Source organism: Hyperolius riggenbachi, chromosome 2 (genome assembly GCF_040937935.1).
Source record: "Hyperolius riggenbachi isolate aHypRig1 chromosome 2, aHypRig1.pri, whole genome shotgun sequence".
Taxonomy (NCBI): Eukaryota; Metazoa; Chordata; class Amphibia; order Anura; family Hyperoliidae; genus Hyperolius; species Hyperolius riggenbachi.
In genome coordinates this window covers 133,632,085-133,655,572 of record NC_090647.1, presented here as the reverse complement: position 1 = coordinate 133,655,572, position 23,488 = coordinate 133,632,085, and the positions used below count along the sequence as shown (strand labels likewise).

The window sequence follows — 23,488 nt, the reverse complement described above, 5'->3', positions numbered from 1 at the left end:
ATCTGCATGGAGTTTGTACATTCTCTCCAAGATGTCTTCGGCTATTGAGTGCTCTGGTTTTCTCCCAAAAACATATGCTTTTTCATAGAATTCTAGCCAAATATATATCCATACCACTGCCAAAAGTGAATCTGCATTACTCCTATGACAACTTTTATACCACAGGCATTGTCACATCTATTAGAGACAATTATCACCTTTTGGATAAACTTAAAGGGAATCTGAAGTGAAAATAAACCTATGAAATAATGAATTGTACATGTAGTACAGCTAAGAAGTAGAACATCAATAGCAAAGAAACAAGTCATATATTATTTCCAGTACAGGAAGAGTTGAGAAACTTCGGTTGTTATCTATGCAAAAGGGCTTCTCTGAGCTCCACGACCAAATTGGTCGCTGATTTCTGGAGCACTATACATCAAAGAAACAGTGACAGCTTCAAATAAGGTTCAGTGAGAAGAGAAGTTCAAAAGATCATTAGCTCTGCAAACCACACTCTGTATTTTAAACTATAAGGCAGAGCAAACTGCAAATATGACAATGAGATGCAATGCTATAAAAAATGCTATATAACTGAAAATAAAAACATAAGACTAATTTTTTTTGCTACTAATAGTCTATTCCTTATCCGTACTGTTTATACAATTCATTATATCATATGTTTTTTGTTTATTTTTTTTTCACTTCAGTGTCACTTTAAATAAACATACCTTTACAAACACAGTAGAGTCATAAAGGGTCAAAGTCCACTTTCACTATAAAACTGCCATAAATATAATATATAGTATACAAATGCAGAATTATTTTTTTTTTCAATTCATTATTACAAAATGCCTAAAATCTTTGCATCACAATTTTCAGTCCGCTAAGAATTTCAAAAATTGTCAGTAAACTGTAACTGCACCTCTTTCGAGCACAGTAACAGTACTTTGAAGATTCACCATCAACCTCCAACCTGCCGCATGAGTAATTACCTGCACAAAGCAGGGTCTGTTTTTCTTATTTTTAACACCTGCACACATCTATTGACTGACAGTATGCTTTAACCCTCATATCTACCAGTTTCTATGTGGATGGATGTATTTTATATGGGGATAAAAATACAAAAAGTACACTAAAATAATGTTTGCCATTAATCCTTGCACTAAATACAGCATTTATAGCTCAAGTGAATGGATTGTGTTGTTTCTCAGCAAAGGTCGAATTTTCAAAGTTTCTTTGTTTGAAAAAAGACATCCGTCCATCAAGTTTATCCAGAAGGAACCCCCCTCCCACAATCACCACCACCTCAAAAAAAAAACCCAACCAATCCTGAACCCGCACATATCCCAGTTGATTCAGGGGAGGCCGAAAAAAACAAGGCATGGTCCAATTAGCCTTAATAGGGAAAAATTCCTTCCCGACTCCAGATGGTAATCCCTGGATCAACCCTACCAGGAATTACCTAGTAATTACAGACGTGGCTGCCCTTCAATGCCCTTCATTTCAAGACATTTAAACTCCCAGCAGAAGTTACTTACCAATTCAGGAATATAGTGTAAAGCATTTCTGGTGGGTACACGAGATCTTTGTTCTGTACTGAAAACTGCACAGTGTGCTTCCTTTTGCAGCTACCTGCGGAGGTGTAGGCAGCAGGATGATACAGGTGGGCTGGAGCTATATTACCATAAAGAGCGGAGACATACATATCCTCTCCTCTGGTCGCTTTGTATAATATCCCATTGTTATATCTACCTCGCCTTCTCCCCTTTACACTACAAGCCTGTCGCCAGCATGCTATATCCTGTTCTGTTTCTGAAAAGAGGAACTTTGCTATGCTTGATTTTGCAAGGACTGGGTTTTAAAACAACAATCTTCTCCTCCTCCTCCCTGCTTCTGTCATTCATATTTACATACATAGCTGGTCCCCACATATCTGATTGTTACACTCAGGCCCGCATTTACATCACAGGAGCCTATAGGCACAGATGTCCTGACACCTTAGACTTTGCCCTCCATGGACCTAAAAAAACCCGCCAAACCACACTGCAAGTGTGCTGACTATCCCAGCTGTCACTTCTCCCTTACTTCCCTTCCCTGTCATAAGTAGCTACAGGTGCCCCTTAGTATTAGGTAGCCAGAAGTACCCTCAATATTAAGTAGCTAGAGAAGCCCCTGACTGAAAAGAGATCTGGTCAGTGGAATGCAGAGAGCAAGGTGAGTAACCTCTCATTTACACTCTCAACAGGACACTGCATAGGGAAGATGGGAGGGTGGCACTCAAAGAGGGTAGTGAGCCGCTTTTCCATCATCATGCGCCTGTAGGCACGTGCCTACAGTGCCTTATGGTAAATCCCGCCCTGGTTACACTGCAAATCATATGTACAGGTATACAGGTATATTAAGTTAAACAGCGGATCAGTTCATTTCGTTGCGCGGCTCTGAGAGCCGAGCGTCGAAGCTGGGCGCCGTCATAGCAGCAATGTTACGTTGCGCTCTCCGCGTAGCGGTAATTCGGGGCTCTGGTGGCTGCCAGACCCCGAATTACATCTCCCTCCGAGTTGCGACAACTCGGAGTGGTAGTAGTATTTAACGCCGCCTCGGAGTTTAGCGGCAGCGTGGAGAGCCATCATTCGGCTCTCACCACACCGTACTGAGCGGCGCCGAAATAATATATACCCATTAAACACGTATATTAAGCAAAAGCATTCACTAAAAATGCTGGTGCCTAACCTTCCTCCTTGATGCATTATTACAATTTTGTTAGATCTTAAATAACACCCGGACTGAGAGGGATATGGAGGCTGCCATATTTATTTCATTTTAAACAATGCCAGTTGCCTGGCAGCGCTGCAGATCTCTTTGGCTGCAGTAGTGTTTGGATCACACACCTGAAACAAGCATACAGCTAATCTATCTAGTCAGACTTCAGTCAGAAACACTTGGCTGGCATGCTTGTTTAGAGTCTATGGCTAAAAGTATTAAAGTCAAATGCTCATCAGGACAGCGAGGATATGTGCATTATTTAAAGGGGGTCTGAAGGGAAATTAAAAACAAAAAAACAGATACTTACAGGGGAGGCTCTGGGTCTTACAGAGCTTTCCCATTCTCCTCATGGTCCCCGTATTCCCCTGCAAACTCCCCCATTAGCATTCTATGGACTGCTCTCTCCCACTTTGGCTAGGCTCCAGAAGCAATTGGGCTCCCGAAGACGGCCCACTTCATACTAAGCTCTTGCGCGTGTGCATTCCATCCTCCGTATCTCTCAGTTCAGGTGTGCTTCAACCCTAACCTCTTCCCTGGGACCCATCTCCTATCCTACTGTCCTAACTGTCTACCAGTGACCAAGAATTGAACTTCATCCCAATCAGTAGCTGATACCCCCCTTTTACATGAGAAATCTATTCCTTTTCACAAACGGATCATCGGGGCCTCTGTATGGCTGATATTGTGGTGAAACCCTTCCCACAGGAAACTGTGAGGACCATGGTCCTGGCAGTTTCCTGTCTGTGAACCTTGTTGCGTTGTGGGAAATAACTGTTTACAGCTGTTTCCAACTGCCAAAAAATCAAGCAGCAGCTACTTTCAGTGACATCACCTGCCAGCTGTAAAAATGTCAACATGTGATAAATGTCAGAATTTAAATCAGGGAGAGGAAAGATCTTACAATGGGCAAACACTGACTAAATGATTTATACATAATTACTGTAAAGATTAAGCCCTTTTTGTATTACATTATTTTCACTGGAGTTCCTGTTTAATGATAATTTGCCTTTGCCAGATCTAGAATAACACAGATGGTAATTGGATAGCTCTGTGAAGGTAAACGATTGTAAGACTAGTAGTTCTGGGAAAAAACCTTTTAAAATAATGGAAAATATGCTATTGTTGTACTGTTTGCTGATTGCATACTTACTTATATATGTCATGCCCATATAGCACATATAACACATCTCTGCATTCCAGCTAGTAGGGTTCAGTGCTGCTTTTTATAAAAATTAGTTTCTGTTAGTTTTCTGCTGCAGGAAATTAGTACAGCAAAAACAAAACACTGTTTGTTGAGTGTCAATAACACGTTACTGCCAGTGTGGCTGGACCTGTTCCTCCGCTCTTATGAACAAGGCGACAGCAGCATAAAAAAAGGATGTCTAACTGTCACTGACCACGACTGGCAGACATAATGGCACTTTTGGGGGAGTGGCTCAAGAAAAGAAAAATAGGGGAGTTCCACTGATGAGGATTACAACATCGCCGTGTATACCTTTCAGCCAAACATATACACGGATTCGGACTGCAAATGTTGATTGGAAGATGTTTGTGACTATAGACGACCAAGAACTAACATGAAATCCTGTAAGCCAGCAGGACCGGACCTACCATGAAGCCAGCTGAATCACGTGATTCAGGACAACAGCTGTAGGGGAGTCTCTCCGTACTCTACAAAGAGCTGATCTTTGTCAGTCTCTCTCTGCTTTGCAGCTTCTGCCTGTGTGTGCTGGCTGCATAATTAATGTGCCCTGCTCTGTGCTATCCCCGCCTCCTCTACATGTCGACTATGAGCATCCAACCACCCACCTACACATCCACATTCAGCCGTACACCTATCAGCTCCCATTCACTTGCCTGTCAGCACCCAGCCACCGAACTACACACATATACAGCAGAGTCCCCGTTATCTGGAACTCAGGCAACCGGAAGTCTCAACTAACCGGCATGCCTGAGTTCTGGGGGGTTTACCTGCCATAAAATATTCACAGAGCCTCCATCAATCTTCTAGCGATGCATCACCTCGCGGGCTCCTATTGGCTTGGGGCATCTGTGCATGCAAGTCGGCATGTCACATGAGCCGATGCAGGTCAGCTGACACTTTGGCTTCCGTGCACAAAAAGCTGCTATGAGCTCGCGAGGTGATGCAGGTCACAGCTGGAGGCTCAGTGGAGGCTCAGTGAGTATTCTGCCTGCACCTGGGGGGAGATCAGTGATTTTATTTTGCCGGTTGCTCAAGCAATCGGCAAGCACTTGTATCCGGCATCAGGTGAACCTTTCCAGTGCCGGATACCGGGACTATGCAATATATCAGTGTTTTTCCCGGGGATGGGGAGGAGGGGCATCTTCACAAGTTTGCTTCAGGCAGCAAAAAGTCTCAACCTGCCCTGTGACAGCCAGCAGCCCTCTCGGCTCACATGCAGATCACATAGTATGTCTAGAAACAGATAGAGAGATTTTGGGGTTCATTTTTGGGTTTAACATCAAACATTCTCCTTCCCTCTTTGCTGAAGAAAAGGTCTAGAAGTAAAGGTACTTTCACATTGACACAATGCATTGTAATGGACATTGCTCATCACGCTGTAACGGGGTGCAAAGTCTATGTACTGTTCACATCTCATGAGTTGAGATGCAATGTAACTAGAATCGCACATGTTGATTCGCACAATGTTTGTCAGTCAAGGTGTACATTGGTCATTTGCTTCTTTGTGTGTGTTACATCACATGCCACAGCAAATGTTAATGTTGTTTCCATCATGTGTATGTTATAACGTAATGCAATAACCCTCACTGATAAGGAATTATAGCCATAAAACTCTTTCTTGGCAGAGAACAGCTTCTGCATGCAAGGAATAGTTAAACAAGGTCAATAGTGCATACATTTTAGCTTTGGGATACTTGAAAGACTGTGTCAATGAGCAGGGCAAATAAAACATTAAAATTAGTTTGTAGGTTTGTAAACATCAAATAAAACTGTGGGATACTTAAAACATGTAACTTTTAGCAGTAAGAGGATAGATACTATTGTTTATCTCATCAAAGATGCCCAAATTACCACTTACATCCAATAATTGTGGCTGGTAACTTAGGAGTCTATAATGGCGCCGGTGGTGCCTGATATTCGTTAGGGTGAGAGAAATCAGTTAGGGTTAGGCACAGGTTGGGGGGTCAGTTAGAGTAAAGCATAGGTTGGGGGGTCCTTAGGGTCAGCTGGGGGAGCTGGTTAGGGCTAGGCATTGGTTAGAGGGGGTTGGTTAGGCATCGATGGAGGGTTCAAGTGAGGATGGGATCCGGTTAGGCGATCGTAAAATATATGTAACAATTACAGATATTTTACTAGAGGCTATTTCTGGGGCCCAAATTATTATTACATGTACGTGATTTACATTCCTGATATTCTTCCTCTAATGAGCATTAAAAGAGTATCCAACCTTACTAAATCAACCACAATGACAAACGGGCACACTGACAGAAGGTACAAATAAATGATGTATCGAATATGGCTCTTTCCTTCGGACATGGACAGTAGCATGAGACAACCCTTGGTCCACACAAGGACCTACTAAAAGTTTAATTCCCCACATATTATGAACATATTATGATGCACAATGAGCCAATAAAGCGTTTACATATTATGCACGGTGGCGTAGTGGTTAGCTCTCTCGCCTTGCAGCGCTGGGTCCCCGGTTCGAATCCCAGCCAGGGCACTATCTGCAAAGAGTTTGTATGTTCTCTCCGTGTCTGCGTGGGTTTCCTCTGGGCACTCCGGTTTCCTCCCACATTCCAAAAACATACGGATAAGTTAATTGGCTCCCTCTAAAAATTGGCCCTAGACTACAGTACTTACACTACATAATACAGACATATGGCAATGGTAGGGATTCGATTGTGAGCTCCTTTAAGGGACAGTTAGTGACAAGATATATATATATATATATATATATATATATATATACATATACTCTGTACAGCGCTGCGTAATATGTCGGCGCTATATAAATACTAAATAATAATAATAATATTATGAACTCACCTTTTCAGAGACACATTTCTGGACTGGAGAGTTCTGCTTCTCACTCCTGGGAAACTGACCATGCCAAGAAGAGCTGAGAGAGAAGCTGGCAGACCTGGGTAATGTATCCTCCTCAGGTAAATCCTCAAAATTCTGGCTACTATAGTAATGTTCTTCCATTAGAGAAGGTGCAAAACAGGAAACCAAAAGATTATCCTGAGATCTGTGAAACAGTTTGGATCCTGAAAAACAAAAACTGCATTACATTTATATCTTTATTTTGCATGTGTTTTAGTTTTCTTTTGTAATCAGTTTAAAGAGAACCCGAGGTGTGTTTAAAGAATGTTATCTGCATACAGAGGCTGGATCTGCCTATACAGCCCAGCCTCTGTTGCTATCCCAAACCCCACTAAGGTCCCCCTGCACTCTGCAATCCCTCATAAATCACAGCCGTGCTGTGAGGCTGTGTTTACATCTGTAGTGTCAGTCTCAGCTGCTCTCCCGCCTCCTGCATAGCTCCGGTCCCTGCCCCTGTCCCTTCCCTCCAATCAGCAGGGAGGTAAGGGATGCAGGCGGGGACTGGAGTTCTGCAGGAGACGGGGAGAGCAGCAGACTGACACTATAGAGATAAACACAGCCAGCTCTGACAAGCTGTTTGTCAGCAGCGTGGCTGTGATTTATGAGGGATTGCAGAGTGCAGAGGGACCTTAGGGGGGTTTGGGATAGCAACAGAGGTGGGCTGTATAGGCAAATCCAGCCTCTGTATGCAGATAATATTCTTCAAACCCACCTCGGGTTCTCTTTAAAGGTCACACCTATTTGGTTTTGCTATACATGTAGAATCAGTAGGTACTGAAAAAGCCAGGGTACCCATGATGGACGAGGCACCCCTTCCCTTAGATGACATATGGCAGACCCAGAGTTGTGGTTGGATAAGGTGAAAAGTGTCAGCCTACTTGAACTGAAACTGATTGTGGAGAGAATGATTCACTGATTCAAATAATCCACGCTACCATAATTAAAACCTATGTTCTTTATTTGCCCGTTTGTCTCGGTTATGACACCATTTACATTTTGTCCCTATCACAATGTATGGCACCAATATATTATTTTGAAATAAAGGTACATTTTTTCCGTTTTGCGTCCATCACTATTTACAAGCTTATAATTTAAAAAATGTTCATAGTATACCCCCTTAAAATGCATATTTAAAAAGTTCAGACCATTAGGTAACTATTTATGTTTTTTTTTTTTTTTTAAATTGTAATTTTTTTTTTCTATTAAAAATTTTATTTGGGTAATATTTTGGTGTGGGAAATAAACAGTTAATTTGTAATGTTATTATATGTGTAAATTGTAATGTAAAAAATGTGTAGATGTAGTTTTACTATTTGGCCACAAGATAGCCACCTTGAGTTTTTTTTCGCTCCTTGTGCTTCTCGCTAAGCGGAAGCACAAAGGGGATGCGGAAATTTTTATGTGCAGAAAGACTGAAGCCTCTAGTAAGAGCGCTTCTGTTTTTCTGCTGGGGACACGGATCGGTGATCGGGAACCATGTTCCCGTTCACTGATCCCAGGGCTACCGGGGGACACCAGGGGGCACGGGGATGCGCCCACGATCACGCGCGGAAGTGCGCTGAAGCGGGGCACCGCAGCAGAGCAGCCGCCCGGACGTGAGCTTCACGTCCGGGAGGCAGAAATTGTTAAATGGTGCCATTTAACTAATCAAGTCATTATATGTCCCCCTTAATGTTGGCCACACAGCACGGTGGCATAGTGGTTAGTGCTCTCGCCTTGCAGCGCTGGGTTCCCGGTTCGAATCCCAGCCAGGTCAACATCTGCAAGCAGTTTGTATGTTCTCCCCGTGTCTGTGTGGGTTTCCTCCGGGCACTCAGGTTTCCTCCCACATCCCAAAAACATACAGATAAGTTAATTGGCTTCCCCCTAAATTGTCCCTAGACTACAATACATGCACTACATGATATAGACATATGACTATGGTAGGGACTAGATTGTGAGCTCCTCCGAGGGACAGCTAGTATATATACTCTGTACAGCGTTGTGGAAGATGTTGGCGCTATATAAATACTAAATAATCCTCTATAATAATAGCCAACTGTCCCTGCGTACAGCAGGGACAGTTGTCTCTGTGTAGCTGGGTCCGTGCTTTTTGCTACTGCGCATGTGCGCAGCATGGACCCAGCCTCACACAGGCAGAAGGACAGGGACAGGGCCAGGGAGCCAGGCGGGCGTGTGAGCGGGCGGCCAGGTGTGCGGCGACGCGTGTGCGGCGGGTGCATGCGCGACAGGCGGGTGGGCGCTTGCGCGCGGCAGGCGCGCGGAGACAGACCTACCCCGTTTTTATACGGGCTAAGGTCACTAGTAATAATAATAATATATCTGTAATTTTAACCAAATTTACCAATGTTGCAGAAGATCACTTTAGTAAATGTTCAGGAACAGCCGTAAATAACTTCTCAGGAGATGACTGGATTAATCAACACAGGGAAGCTTTATACACATTTACCACATAAACCATCATAAACCAAACCTGGTTTCTTTGGTAGATGTAATGAAAATGTACTTTGATATAGCAAACCTCTGGCTATAGTAAACTCAGTCCTCAGGTCCCAGCAAATGCATCTGTATAAATATACAATGTATGACCAATTGTGATATAGTAAACTTCTTTCTGGTCCCTTGGAGTTTGCTATAAAGAATTTCTACTGTACAAGAAATAATAACAATAATTTCTTAGAAGTTTTACACAATGCCAGGTTAAATGACAAACCAGAACACTGAGGTATTGTCAGGGCCAAAAAAAAAGGACCCTAAAAGCACCGTTACTGAAAAAGCTGTCCTAAATACAGAGACACATTATATTTAACAGAACTCATTTTATTTAATAACAGACATACTGAGGCGCCCTCTAGGGACTGATTTAAGGTAACACTTGGATGCATTCCATAGTTTGATTTCTACATGATTGCTTACATCCCATGGCTGATTTCCTGGTGGGTAAGAAGATAATGGTATGTGTCACTGAGATACAGAACTTTTGTGAAATGATTTGAGGTTTTAAAAAGTATTGTGTAATGGTAGTGATAATAACCTGCTTTAAACAAACCATTACACGGCATGATTTACTAAAGGTGGCCAATAACAGTCAAATTATTAACAAAACATCTTTCGAACGATCGGATAATTCTGATTGGATATGATCGGATTGCTTATAAATAATCTCCACTGAGGGGCACAATCTATTACAGATGATTATACAAACTGTAGTCCAATTGGATTTTCGTCAAACCAAAATTTGGATTTCTTTGTCGGTTGTGATAGATAGGAAGCAAAGATTGGTTTGTTGATGGTGTAGTGAATGATGCATTATGATATTTCACTTCCGAATTATCTGATCGTTCAAACGATTTTTCGCTAGAAATTGGATCGTTAGTGGCCACCTTAAAGAGGAACTCCAGTGAACATAATGTAATAAAAAAGTGCTTCATTTTTACAATAATTATGTATAAATGATTTAGTCAGTGTTTGCCCATTGTAAAATCTTTTAAATCCCTGATTTACATTCTGACATTTATTACATGGTGACATTTTTACTGTTGGCAGGTGATGTAGCTGTTGCATGTTTTTTTGGCAGTTGGAAACTGCTGTAAACAGCTATTTCCCACAATGCAGCAAGGTTCACAGACAGGAAACTGCCGTACTCAGTATTTTTTTGTGGGAGGGGTTTCACCACAATATCAGCCATACAGCACCCCCTGATGGTCTGTTTGTGAAAAGGAATAGATTTCTCATGTAAAAGGGGGTATCAGCTGCCTATTAGGATAAAGTTAAATTCTTGGTCGGAGTTTCTCTTTAAGGGATCTCCAGAAATTTCCAGTTGGAATGCAAAAAGTGATCCTGCAAACCTAGCAAGTTTTTAAAAAGAATCTGCAGCTGCTTGGTAAAATAGTCCACTCCGTGTCTGGCTCATATTGGAATGTAGGCTAAAAGTTATGTAAATTAGCTGCTGTGTGACTGCAGTTTCATGCAGGTGACTGCAGTGAGAATTTTATGCTATACCCTGTGGATGCTGCATGCATCTTCAGTCCAAAAAACACCCAGGGCCCGTTCTCGCTTGAGTGGGAATCGCGCGATTCCCGCTCAAGGCAAACCGCTAGCAGTTTTTAAAAAACGCAACAACATATAACACACAGCAGTGTTCCCACTGCCACGTTTGCGGTTAGCGTTAACCACAAACGTGTTACATGCAGCGGTTTGCCGGTGGTTCACGATTAGCAATCGTGAAGGATTAGCATGCATAGCACCGCTAATCGCGATCGCTCCAAAAATGCCGCAGTGTCCAGTGATTTTTCCGTGTCATCGCAGGAAAATCACTCCTGCAAAACTTTACCGCCGGCGTTTTGCGATTGTTAGATGTGAACGGGCCCTAAATTACATACTGTAACGATTGTATAACGTATTGGTGTAGCAACACAGACGTCTGATTATTGTGTGATCTGCAGAATCACCAATAATGCAGACTCTATACCTGATTACCGTATTTGGCGCCGTATAAGACGCACTTTTTCTCCCCAAAAAGTGGGGAGAAAAAGTCCCTGCGTCTTATACGGCAAAGGCAGGGAATCCCCGACTTACGAACGCCCGCCGATACGAACCGCCGACCCGCCGCCATCGGGGATTCCCTGCCTTTGTCCCCGCTGTGCCTGGCTTCCCCCCTGATGCGTCTCCTCCCTCCCCCTTGTGTCTCTGTGGCCCCCTCGTGCGAGCAGTGGCAACAGCTTACCTCCTCCATCTTGCCCGCGCCGATTGAAGACATCCGGCTTCTCCGTGCGGCTTCCTCTAGTGTCGGGCATCTAATGACGCGTCATTGATGACGCGTCATTAGATGCCCGACACTAGAGGAAGCCGCACGGAGAAGCCAGATGTCTTGATTCGCCGCGGGCAAGATGGAGGAGGTAAGCTGTTGCTGCCGCCGCTGCACTGGGGGGGCCACAGAGACACAAGGGGGGGGAGGAGACGCGCAGGCAGGGACACGAGCCAGGCACAGCGGGGACACGGGGGATGCCAAACGGGCACAGGGGGCTGCCAGGAGGACACGGGGGCTGCCAGGAGGACACGGGGGCTGCCAGGAGGACACAGGGGGCTGCCAGGAGGACACAGGGGGCTGCCAGGAGGACACAGGGGGCTGACAGGAACACACAGGGGGCTGACAGGAACACACAGGGGGCTGACAGGAACACACAGGGGGCTGCCAGGAGGACACAGGGGGCTGCCAGGAGGACACAGGGGGCTGCCAGGAGGACACAGGGGGCTGCCAGGAGGACACAGGGGGCTGCCAGGAGGACAAAGGGGGCTGCCAGGAGGACACAGGGGGCTGACAGGAGGACACAGGGGGCTGCCAGGAGGACACAGGGGGCTGCCAGGAGGACACAGGGGGCTGCCAGGAGGACACAGGGGGCTGCCAGGAGGACAAAGGGGGCTGACAGGAACACACAGGGGGCTGACAGGAGGACACAGCGGTCTAACAGGAGGACACAGGGGAGTCCAGGACATGGAAGGACAAGGGGGTCACACCAGAGGACACAGGGAGGAGACATGGGGCATACAGGGGGAGACATGGGGCATACAGGAGGACACATGGGGACACATGAGGAACATAGGAGGACACCATTTGGGGGAGGACATGTACAAGATGCTCCTGATATATAGACGCTCCAGACCAGGTTTCGATTATTTTTATCCCTGATTTTTGCCCTCTAAACCTGGGTGCGTCCTATATGCCGGAGCGTCTTATACGCCGCGAAATACGGTATGTGGGGATCTGCAGTATCACCAATAATGCACGTATAGCAGGCAGAGATGTCATTACAATAGTGTTTGGTGCAACAGTAGAGGGTAGATCTCACCAGTAGGGCTGGAGAGAACTACCAGAGGAATTGGCAGATAGTTTGACTAAACCTCACCAGGGGAGCTGGTGGGTACTATCTGCAGACAATCTGTGCAAGGCCCCACCAGAGGAGCTGGAGGGTGCTAGCCAAGATAGAAGCTGGGTAGCTAGGAGCCCACGCCAGAGGGGCTGGTAAGTGCTATCAGCAATAGCAAATAAACAGTTTAGCTAGACCTCACCAGAGGAGCTGGTGGGTACTATCAACACCTCTCCAGTGACAAGGGCTCACTGGAGAGTAGAAGGGTCAGACAGGCAAGGTTCAGCAACAGAGAGGCAGGTACAGTACAAAATCAGAAGGCAAGAGAATAGTAATGATTTAGGCAGAGGTTCGGCAACTTAGATCAGATTGGCAGTAGTACAGAAACAGTGAGCAGAGTCAGAGATAGGCCAGAGTCGTACACAGAATATCAATAATACAATAAGGCAATAACCCTAGTCTTGTGTGAAATCCCTGGTTTCCTCTCAGATCAAAACACACCGGAACTAGTCTGAGGTCTGAGTGCTAACACTGACGTATTCGCAACAGAAGACAGTTTGCAAGTGAACGGAGAAAGCTTATGAAGCCGCGAGGAGAGCCCACAGCCACGCCCCTGCCAATCAGCCAATCCGAGCGCTATGAGTCTCTCCCGACGTCAGCCGACCGGCAGGTCAGCTGACGCGCCTTTCCCCAGCATAAAGGTCCTGTCTCCGCGCGCGCCCGCGTGAGACAGCGACCCTATGAACAACTGACAGTCCCGTCCCTGGCGTGCTAGACGCCAGCGGAACGGGTGAGGCCTCAGAACCGAGAACAAAGGCGGCTGCAGGGACATCCTGCGTACCCACAGCCGCCATCACAGGGGATGTTACACATACCTTTCATCAACCCTGCCTCTCTCCTGTACTTAATGCAGCAGCGGAGCTTTATACATTACTAGGGATGTAGGGCGGCAGGAAGGTCTTTCTCACTTCCCTTAAAGCAGGGAACACACTTGACACTTTTGTACGAGTTTTCTGCACAGAAAAATTGAGAACTCATGTTAATTAATGGGCTTGTTCACACTTAATTATATGTGTTTTTTGCGCGCAGAAAAAAACCTGACATTCTGCATCATGATTTTGCACACTTTGTCAGTTTTCTCTATCAATTACAAGAGCTGCTGTGAAAAAATGTGCGCGTTTTTCTGCATAGAAAAACACTTGGTGTGCAGAAAACGTGTGCAGAAAAATGCGCGCAGAAAACTGAAAAACAAGTGTGTTTTCTGCCTGAGTGTACAAGTGATGTACACCTAATCACCATGGTGATTGGCTGTAAGGCATTTGTGCATTGACACTGAGGAGGATTGAGGAGGCTCTTTACGCTGCCAGAATCAGGTAATGTATAACGCCCCACTGCTGCTCTGCATTAAGTACAGGGGTAGGCCCCCTACACCCCCTCCCGGGGCAGGGGTCACAGGGGTTACACCATGCAGAAGAGGGTGACAAAATCTAACCACTTAATAGCAGAACGTTTTAATTAAACAGGTTTACTAGATCACTTGCAATGCTTGAAGATCTCTGAAGATGACTTAGTAAATCAGGCCAAAATGTCCCGACTTTCACTTGCATAGTATAGTCTCTGGAATGACTGCAGATTTATTTCTGTTCCATGTCTAATGCTGCAAGGTTCTCCAATATACACTGCACTGCTGAGAGTTCTGGAATCAAAGGTTTGAGTTGAATTGAAAGGATAAGATTTTTAAGGTAAGAGAATGAGAAAATTATCAGGATGAGATGGTGGCAGGAAGCAGATGACAAATTGTGTGTTAAAAGCAGAAATAACCAAGGATGGAAAAAACAAGTGACATGTCACATGAAAGGTTTTTGCAGTTAAACAGCTTCTTTAGCCTGCACAGATAGCAGTGAGACTCTAATGCAGATAATTTATTGTTTTTCTTGATGTTGCACAGTTTATGTGTATGCACTATATAGCACTTTCACTTTATATGTACCAATGATGAAGACCCTTTTGTTTTGGGGGTTAAACATGTTGGGTTTAGGTGAGGTGATGTGTTTAAAATAATTAGCTTCAACTCAGTCTGGTAGTAAGGGATTACACCTTTTATATATACAGGGCATGATAAAAAAAACAAATGGTCTACATCTGACTGACATTTTCCCTTCCCAAAAATAGTTTATCTGCATATGCAGGCTTTTTAAATACAGGGAGTGCAGAATTATTAGGCAAGTTGTATTTTTGAGGAATAATTTTATTATTGAACAACAACCATGTTCTCAATGAACCCAAAAAACTCATTAATATCAAAGCTGAAAATTTTTGAAAGTAGTTTTTATTTGTTTTTAGTTTGAGCTATTTTAGGGGGATATCTGTGTGTGCAGGTGACTATTACTGTGCATAATTATTAGGCAACTTAACAAAAAACAAATATATACCCATTTCAATTATTTATTTTTACCAGTGAAACCAATATAACATCTCAACATTCACAAATATACATTTCTGACATTCAAAAACAAAACAAAAACAAATCAGTGACCAATATAGCCACCTTTCTTTGCTAAGACACTCAAAAGCCTGCCATCCATGGATTCTGTCAGTGTTTTGATCTGTTCACCATCAACATTGCGTGCAGCAGCAACCACAGCCTCCCAGACACTGTTCAGAGAGGTGTACTGTTTTCCCTCCTTGTAAATCTCACATTTTATGATGGACCACAGGTTCTCAATGGGGTTCAGATCAGGTGAACAAGGAGGCCATGTCATTAGTTTTTCTTATTTTATACCCTTTCTTGCCAGCCACGCTGTGGAGTACTTGGACGCGTGTGATGGAGCATTGTCCTGCATGAAAATCATGTTTTTCTTGAAGGATGCAGACTTCTTCCTGTGCCACTACTTGAAGAAGGTGTCTTCCAGAAACTGGCAGTAGGACTGGGAGTTGAGCTTGACTCCATCCTCAACCCAAAAAGGCCCCACAAGCTCATCTTTGATGATACCAGCCCAAACCAGTACTCCACCTCCATCTTGCTGGCGTCTGAGTCGGACTGGAGCTCTCTGCCCTTTACCAATCCAGCCACGGGCCCATCCATCTGGCCCATCAAGACTCAGGCTTGAGATATTTCTTGGCCCAGTCTTGACGTTTCAGGTAGTGTGTCTTGTTCAGTGGTGGTCGTCTTTCAGCCTTTCTTACCTCGGCCATGTCTCTGAATATTGCACACCTTGTGCTTTTGAGCACTCCAGTGATGTTGCAGCTCTGAAATATGGCCAAACTGGTGGCAAGTGGCATCTTGGCAGCTGCACGCTTGACTTTTCTCAGTTCACGGGCAGTTATTTTGCGCCTTGGTTTTTCCACACGCTTCTTGCGACCCTGTTGACTATTTTGAATGAAACGCTTGATTGTTCGATGATCACGCTTCAGAAGCTTTGCAATTTTAAGAGTGCTGCATCCCTCTGCAAGATATCTCACTATTTTTTACTTTTCTGAGCCTGTCAAGTCCTTCTTTTGACCCATTTTGCCAAAGGAAAAGAAGTTGCCTAATAATTATGCACACCTGATATAGGGTGTTGATGTCATTAGACCACACCCCTTCTCATTACAGAGATGCACATCACCTAATATGCTTAATTGGTAGTAGGCTTTCGAGCCTATACAGCTTGGAGTAAGACAACATGCATAAAGAGGATGATATGGTCAAAATACTCATTTGCCTAATAATTCTGCACTCCCTGTAATCCTATTAAACTTTATTTTCCATCTGCTCCAAAACATTTGCCATACTAGCATACCCAATGACTACAGAGATTACTTTGGGATAAAGGAAGGTAGACTAACTACAGTGGCTTGCAAAAGTATTCGGCTCCCTTGACGTTTTCCACATTTTGTCACATTACTGCCACAAACATGAATCAATTTTATTAGAATTCCACGTGAAAGACCAACACAAAGTGGTGCACATGTGAGAAGTGGAACGAAAATCATACTTGATTTTAAACATTTTTTTACAAATAAATAACTGCAAAATAGGGTGTGCATAATTATTCGGCCCCCTTTGGTCTGAGTGCAGTCAGTTGCCCATTAACATTGCCTGATGAGTGCTAATAACTAAATAGAGTGCACCTGTGTGTAATCTAATGTCAGTACAAATACAGCTGCTCTGTGACGGCCTCGTCAACGTGAAGTTGTCTAAGAGAATATTGGGAGCAACAACACCATGAAGTCCAAAGAACACACCAGACAGGTCAGGGATAAAGTTATTGAGAAATGTAAAGCAGGCTTAGGCTACAAAAAGATTTCCAAAGCCTTGAACATCCCATGGAGCACTGTTCAAGCGATCATTCAGAAATGGAAGGAGTATGGCACAACTTTAAACCTACCAAGACAAGGCCGTCCAACTAAACTCACTGGCCGAACAAGGAGAGCGCTGATTAGAAATGCAATCAAGAGGCCAATGGTGACTCTGGACGAGCTGCAGAGATCTACAGCTCAGGTGGGGGACTCTATACATAGGACAGCTATTAGTCATGCACTGCACAAAGTTGGACTTTATGGAAGAGTGGCAAGAAGAAAGCCATTGTTAACAGAAAAGCATAATAAGTCCCATTTGCAGTTTGCCACAAGCCATGTGGGGGACACAGCAACCATGTGGAAGAAGGTGCTCTGGTCAGATGAGACCAAAATTGAACTTTTTGGCCAAAATGCAAAACGCTATGTGTGGCGTAAAACTAACACTGCACCACACTCTGAACACATCATCCCCACTGTCAAATATGATAGTGGCAGCATTATGCTCTGGGGGTGCTTCTCTTCAGCAGGGGCAGGGAAGCTGGTCAGAGTTGATGGGAAGATGGATGGAGTCAAATAGAGGGCAATCTTGGAAGAAAACCTCTTGGAGTCTGCAAAAGACTTGAGACTGGGGTGGAGGTTCCCCTTCCAGTAGGACAACGACCCTAAACATAAAGCCAGGGCAACAATGGAATGGTTTAAAACAAAACATATCCATGTGTTAAAATGGCCCAGTCAAAGTCCAGATCTAAATCCAATCGAGAATCTGTGGCAAGATCTGAAAACTGCTGTTCACAAACGCTGTCCATCTAATCTGACTGAGCTGGAGCTGTTTTGCAAAGAAGAATGGGCAAGGATTTCAGTCTCTAGATGTACAAAGCTGGTAGAGACATACCCTAAAAGACTGGCAGCTGTAATTGCAGCAAAAGGTGGTTCTACAAAGTAGTGATTCAGGGGGCTGAATTATTACGCACACCCCACTTTGCAGTTATTTATTTGTAAAAAAATGTTTGGAATCATGTATGATTTTCGTTCCACTTCTCAAGTGTACACCACTTTGTATTGGTCTTTCAGGTGGAATTCCAATAAAATTGTTTGTGGCAGTAATGTGACAAAATGTGGAAAACTTCAAGGGGGCCGAATACTTTTGCAAGCCACTGTATATGGCCAATAAGTAGTTGGGAGATTATTTTAATGTATGTTATTCCAGATTATAATTCTGCATTAACCACTTTACCCCATTCATTGAAGTGATTAAACCGGCTTGCCCGATGCGCATGCACAAATGTTTCTGCAGAATAGATATTTAGTAAATGTCCTATTTGCACTAATTATTGCACAAATAGGATGTAAATAAAGGTCCAGCTTGCAGGAAGTGGTTACAGATCGGCTTGCAGTGAAAGGAGCTAGAATCACTCCTTTAACTTCAGCCACAGGCACTGTGTTGAAGCAAGATTGACTCTTGTGAAATGCATCATCTGATTGGGCTCAATAAATAGTTTTTGGCCATATTTGTTGTCTACATTATTGAGGTAAGCCAATACTTGCCTCTTTTAAATGGTTTTTAATTATATATATTTTAGGGTGCTTCTTTTTTCTCTTTTCCAATTTTGTATGGCAACATAATTATATCTATTTTTGTTTGGAGTGCAACAGGGTCCTGAGAAGGTTCAGAATAATCATAGAAGGAGGCACACTACTGGTTGGATAGAACTTGCGTTTATTGTTATTACATATCCTGTACACCAGAGGTCCCCAACCTGGGGGCCGCGGCCCCCTGGGGGTCCGTGGGCAGATTTCTGGGGGGCCGCGGCGGATCTGGCCTTTCTCCCTCTCCCCCCAGCGGCCACCGTTCCTGATACCTTATGAGCGGGCGGCCGCTTTTTTCCTTATATTCCCCATAGCCCCTCTCCTCTTTGAAGCATCTCGTATTACAGCAGCGCTTGCTGTGCGCATGCTGTAAGGAGGGAAGGAGGCGGGCAGTGTTCCCATGGTAACGGCGATCGCCGCTACAGGAAGCCGCTGCCCTATTTCCTACCCTTCCTTACAGCAGCCGCGCGGGAAGCGCTGCTGTGATACGAGGTGCTGCAAGAGGAGAGGAGCTATGGGGAATACAAGCAAGCGACCGCCCGCTCGTAAGGTAACAGGAGCGGCGGCCACATGGGGGCTGTGCGGGGGAGAGGAGAGGCTACACTGGGCTAACTGTACTGGCGACACTGGGGCAGCGATACTGGGCTAACTATACTTGCTATTCTGGGCTAACTATACTTGCTATTCTGGGCTAACTATACTTGCTATTCTGGGCTAACTATACTTGCTATACTGGGCTAACTATACTTGCTATTCTGAGCTAACTATACTTGCTATTCTGGGCTAACTATACTTGCTATACTGGGATAACTATACTTGCCATACTGGGCTAACTATACTGGCTATACTGGGCTAACTATACTTGCTATTCTGGGCTAACTATACTTGCTATTCTGGGCTAACTATACTTGCTATACTGTGGTAACTGTACTAGCTATACTGGGGTAAATATACTTGCTATACTAGGCTAACTGTACTTGCTATACTGTGGTAACTGTACTAGCTATACTCGGGTAACTATACTTGCTATACTAGGCTAACTGTACTTGCTATACTGTGGTAACTGTACTTGCTATACTGGGGTAGCTATACTTGCTATACTAGTCTAACTGTACTTGCTATACTGGGGTAACTACTGGCTATACTGGGGTAGCTATACTTGCTATACTAGGCTAACTGTACTTGCTATACTGGGGTAACTATACTTGCTATACTAGGCTAACTGTACTTGCTATACTGGGGTAACTACTGGCTATACTGGGGTAGCTATACTTGCTATACTGTGGTAACTGTACTTGCTATACTAGGCTAACTGTACTTGCTATACTGTGGTAACTGTACTTGCTATACTGTGGTAACTATACTTGCTATACTAGGCTAACTGTACTTGCTATACTGTGGTAACTGTACTTGCTATACTGGGGTAGCTATACTTGCTATACTAGTCTAACTGTACTTGCTATACTGGGGTAACTACTGGCTATACTGGGGTAGCTATACTTGCTATACTAGGCTAACTGTACTTGCTATACTGGGGTAACTATACTTGCTATACTAGGCTAACTGTACTTGCTATACTGGGGTAACTACTGGCTATACTGGGGTAGCTATACTTGCTATACTGTGGTAACTGTACTTGCTATACTAGGCTAACTGTACTTGCTATACTGTGGTAACTGTACTTGCTATACTAGGCTAACTGTACTTGCTATACTGTGGTAACTGCACTTGCTATACTGGGCTAACTGTACTTGCTATACTGTGGAAACTGTACTTGCTATACTGTGGAATCTGGGAAGAAAGGGGGGGGGGGGGCTGCTGCCGCCGTCACACTAGCCACGCCCACTCACACACCCCCACCTCGCCCCCAGGGGGGCCCCGGAGAAAATTTTGGTCGGGATAGTGGGCCCCGGGCTCAAAAAGGTTGGGGACCCCTGCTGTACACTACATTACGGGCTGTGCCCTTCATCAGGTGAGAGGGTTCCACATACCCAAGTGGAGATGGGTGTTCTCTGCATGCACTGACGGTGATTGCTGCAAAGGCAACCCAGTTTGTAAGTAGTATATTATTTGTATTAAATCCTTGTGTTGTACACATGACACTATATTGGGTGCTTGGTGTCCCTGTTTTTCCTGAAATTGAAAATCAACTGAGCTAATGGCTGTTTCTAGCCCTGGACACCTGCTTACATGTCCAAACAGAAGCCACTGACTGGACTTGTCAACCTTTGCCTGGAATGCAAGATGTAAACATCCACATCCTAGCTACATCTGCTTGTACTCCACCACTTTCTTTTCCATAAGCCTCAACGATTAAAGAAAACCAGCAGGGAAACGTATATGGAGGAGGCCATCTTTAGCCTCTTTTTTTTAAGAAAATGCTGTTTTCCTGATTCTCTTTGAATTTTAATATTCAGTATTAGACAGATTGGGTTGTTTACAACATACAACCTGTATATTCCTTCTAGGGCAAAGTATAAAAAAAATTGAGAAACAGCATAAAAAAACAAGCAGTTAACATTTTTTTAAAGGAATATGGTAAATATGACAGCCTCCAGATACATCACTACAGGTTTTCTCTAGCACGGAACAGGAAAAAAAGGCACAGGAGCCCTTGCGGGAAAAAAGGAAACCACAATAGACGCAAACAAGGGAGATTTGGGTGTTGGGCACCACCTGGGAGGGTTAAGGGTTAGGCATAGGTAGAGAGAGGTCTTAGGTTATACATCAGTAGAGGGAGGTCTTGGGGTTAGGCATTAGTAGATGGAGGTCTTAGGCTTAGACATTGGTAGAGTGAGGTTTTAGGGTTAGGCATCATTAAAGGGAGGTCTTAGGGTTAGGCATTGGTAGAGGGAGTTCTTAGGGTTAGGCATCAACAGAGAGAGATCTTAGGGTTAGGCATCAACAGAGAGAGATCTTAGGGTTAGGCATCAACAGAGGGAGATCTTAGAGGTAGGCATTAACAGAGGGAGATCTTAGGGGTAGGCATTAACAGAGAGAGATCTTAGGGCTAGGCATTAACAGAGGGAGATCTTAGGGTTAGGCATTAACAGAGAGAGATCTTAGGGTTAGGCATTAACAGAGAGAGATCTTAGGGTTAGGCATCAACAGATGGAGGTCTTAGGGTTAGGCATCGGTAGAGGGAGGTCTTAGGGTTAGTCATCAACAGAGAGAGATCTTAGGGTTAGGCATCAACAGAAAGAGATCTTAGGGTTAGGCATCAGTAGAGGGAGGTTTTAGGGTTTGACTTTGGTAGAGGGAGGTTTTAGGGTTAGGCATCGGTAGAGGGAGGTCTTAAACTTAGGCATCAGTAGAGAGAGGGTTTAGGGCTAGGCATCAGTAGAGGGAGGTCTTAAAATTAGGACTCGATAGGGGGAGGTTTTAGGGTTCGGCATTGGTGAAGGAGGTCTTAGGGTTAGGCATCAGCAGAGGGAGGGTTCTGTGTGAGAGTAGGGTTAGGTTTAGACATAGTAAAATATAGGTAAAGATTACCAATATTTTACTATTGATATTAAGTAGTAGAATATCAGTAATTTTACTGGTATTTTACAAGCGACAATTCCAGGTGCACTTTTTTCCAGGTGCCTTTTTTTACATGAATGCCCTTTAGCATGTTTATTAAAGCAGTTTTGTCTACTGGTCTCGAAACAGGCACTGATTATACAGAAAATATATATCAATATTAAAATATCAAAAGTCCAAGTTGTGAATCCATATGCAAGCTTGTCCACAGAATTCTGTAAATTACGCTCACTAGTTTCTCAGCTGTGTGTTCTAAATAGGGCTAACTACATGCATTATGATTACTTCAGGTATTTCTGTTTATAATAAACATCAAATTAAAGTGGACCTGTACTCAGAACTTCCTTTCTGCTCTAAAAGTTAAGCAACAGCATAATAACCTTCAAAAAAAAAGATTTTTGTTACAGCTGATACACATCCTAAAATAAATCTGCACTGTTGCTACTTCCTGATTCATGGAAGCAGATATGTTGTTAACATCCGATGCTTTCAGATGAGCTTATCTGCCTTATCTGCCGTGGCAGTCATGAGACACATGGGAGAGATCAAATTAAAACTTGATTAAACACAAATGAGGGGGAATTAAACAGGCTAAACTCTCTAAATACGGTACATACAGGGTGCATTTTCCTTCTGTTCTGTGCAAGAGTTCAGGTCCACTTTAAATGCACAATCCACCCTAAAATGATGCTTGGCACTTCAATAGCAAGTGGTCCTAGTCAGAGTTACCAAATGTATCGCTTTCTCTATGGAGTCCTGCTTCAACAGGCAGAGTCTTAAAGGACAACCAAGGTGACATGCAGCATGATGAAATAGACATGTGTATGTACAGTGCCAAGCACACAAATAACTAGGCTGTGTTCCTTTTTTTCTTTCTATGCCTGAAAGAGTTAAAGATCAGGTATGCAAGTGACAGTTTCTGTCTGGGTCGGGACCGGGTCAGACTATAGCATAACCATCACTGATAAGTAATTACAGCCATAAAATACTTTCCTGTCAGTAAATGGCTTCTGAGAGCAGGAAAGAGATGAAAAGGGTCAAGTGAAGGCATCATTTAGCAGAGACAATGAAAAAGTGAAAACAGGAGAAGGGCGCGTTCTACGTATTTCTCCAGGGGCTGCTGGAGAGATACGCAAAGTGTGCACTTCTGCGTAGACTGGCTCCGACTGGCGTAAGTGACGGGACCCGGTTCCCGAAGCTGCATGCAGCGGAGGACAGCGGCGTGGGAGCAATCAGATGGGGCTGGAGGAAGCCCCAGGTATGTACAAAACTTTTATTATTTTCAGCTCTGAGTCACTTTAAAAACTAGATTTAAAGAGACACTGAAGCCAAAAAAATGTATGATATAATGAATTGGTTGTGTAGTATGGATAACTAGCCGACCTGCGTCATAGCA

General features: G+C 44.0%; 1 protein-coding gene across 6 annotated transcripts in view; it reads right to left on the bottom strand.

Moving 5' to 3' along the window:
* The window catches only part of ARHGAP9 (Rho GTPase activating protein 9), a 173,187-nt gene that overhangs the window by 88,181 nt on the left and 61,518 nt on the right, over positions 1-23,488 (bottom strand). For 5 of the 6 annotated variants that reach the window (XM_068267453.1, XM_068267455.1, XM_068267454.1 and 2 more), the window contains one exon: positions 6,779-6,999. In XM_068267453.1, coding sequence (XP_068123554.1) covers positions 6,779-6,999 — 221 coding nt within the window. Of the gene's footprint in view, positions 1-1,520; positions 1,769-6,778; positions 7,000-23,488 lie in introns of those variants that run through there. The other variant, XM_068267458.1, reaches the window with a different exon arrangement.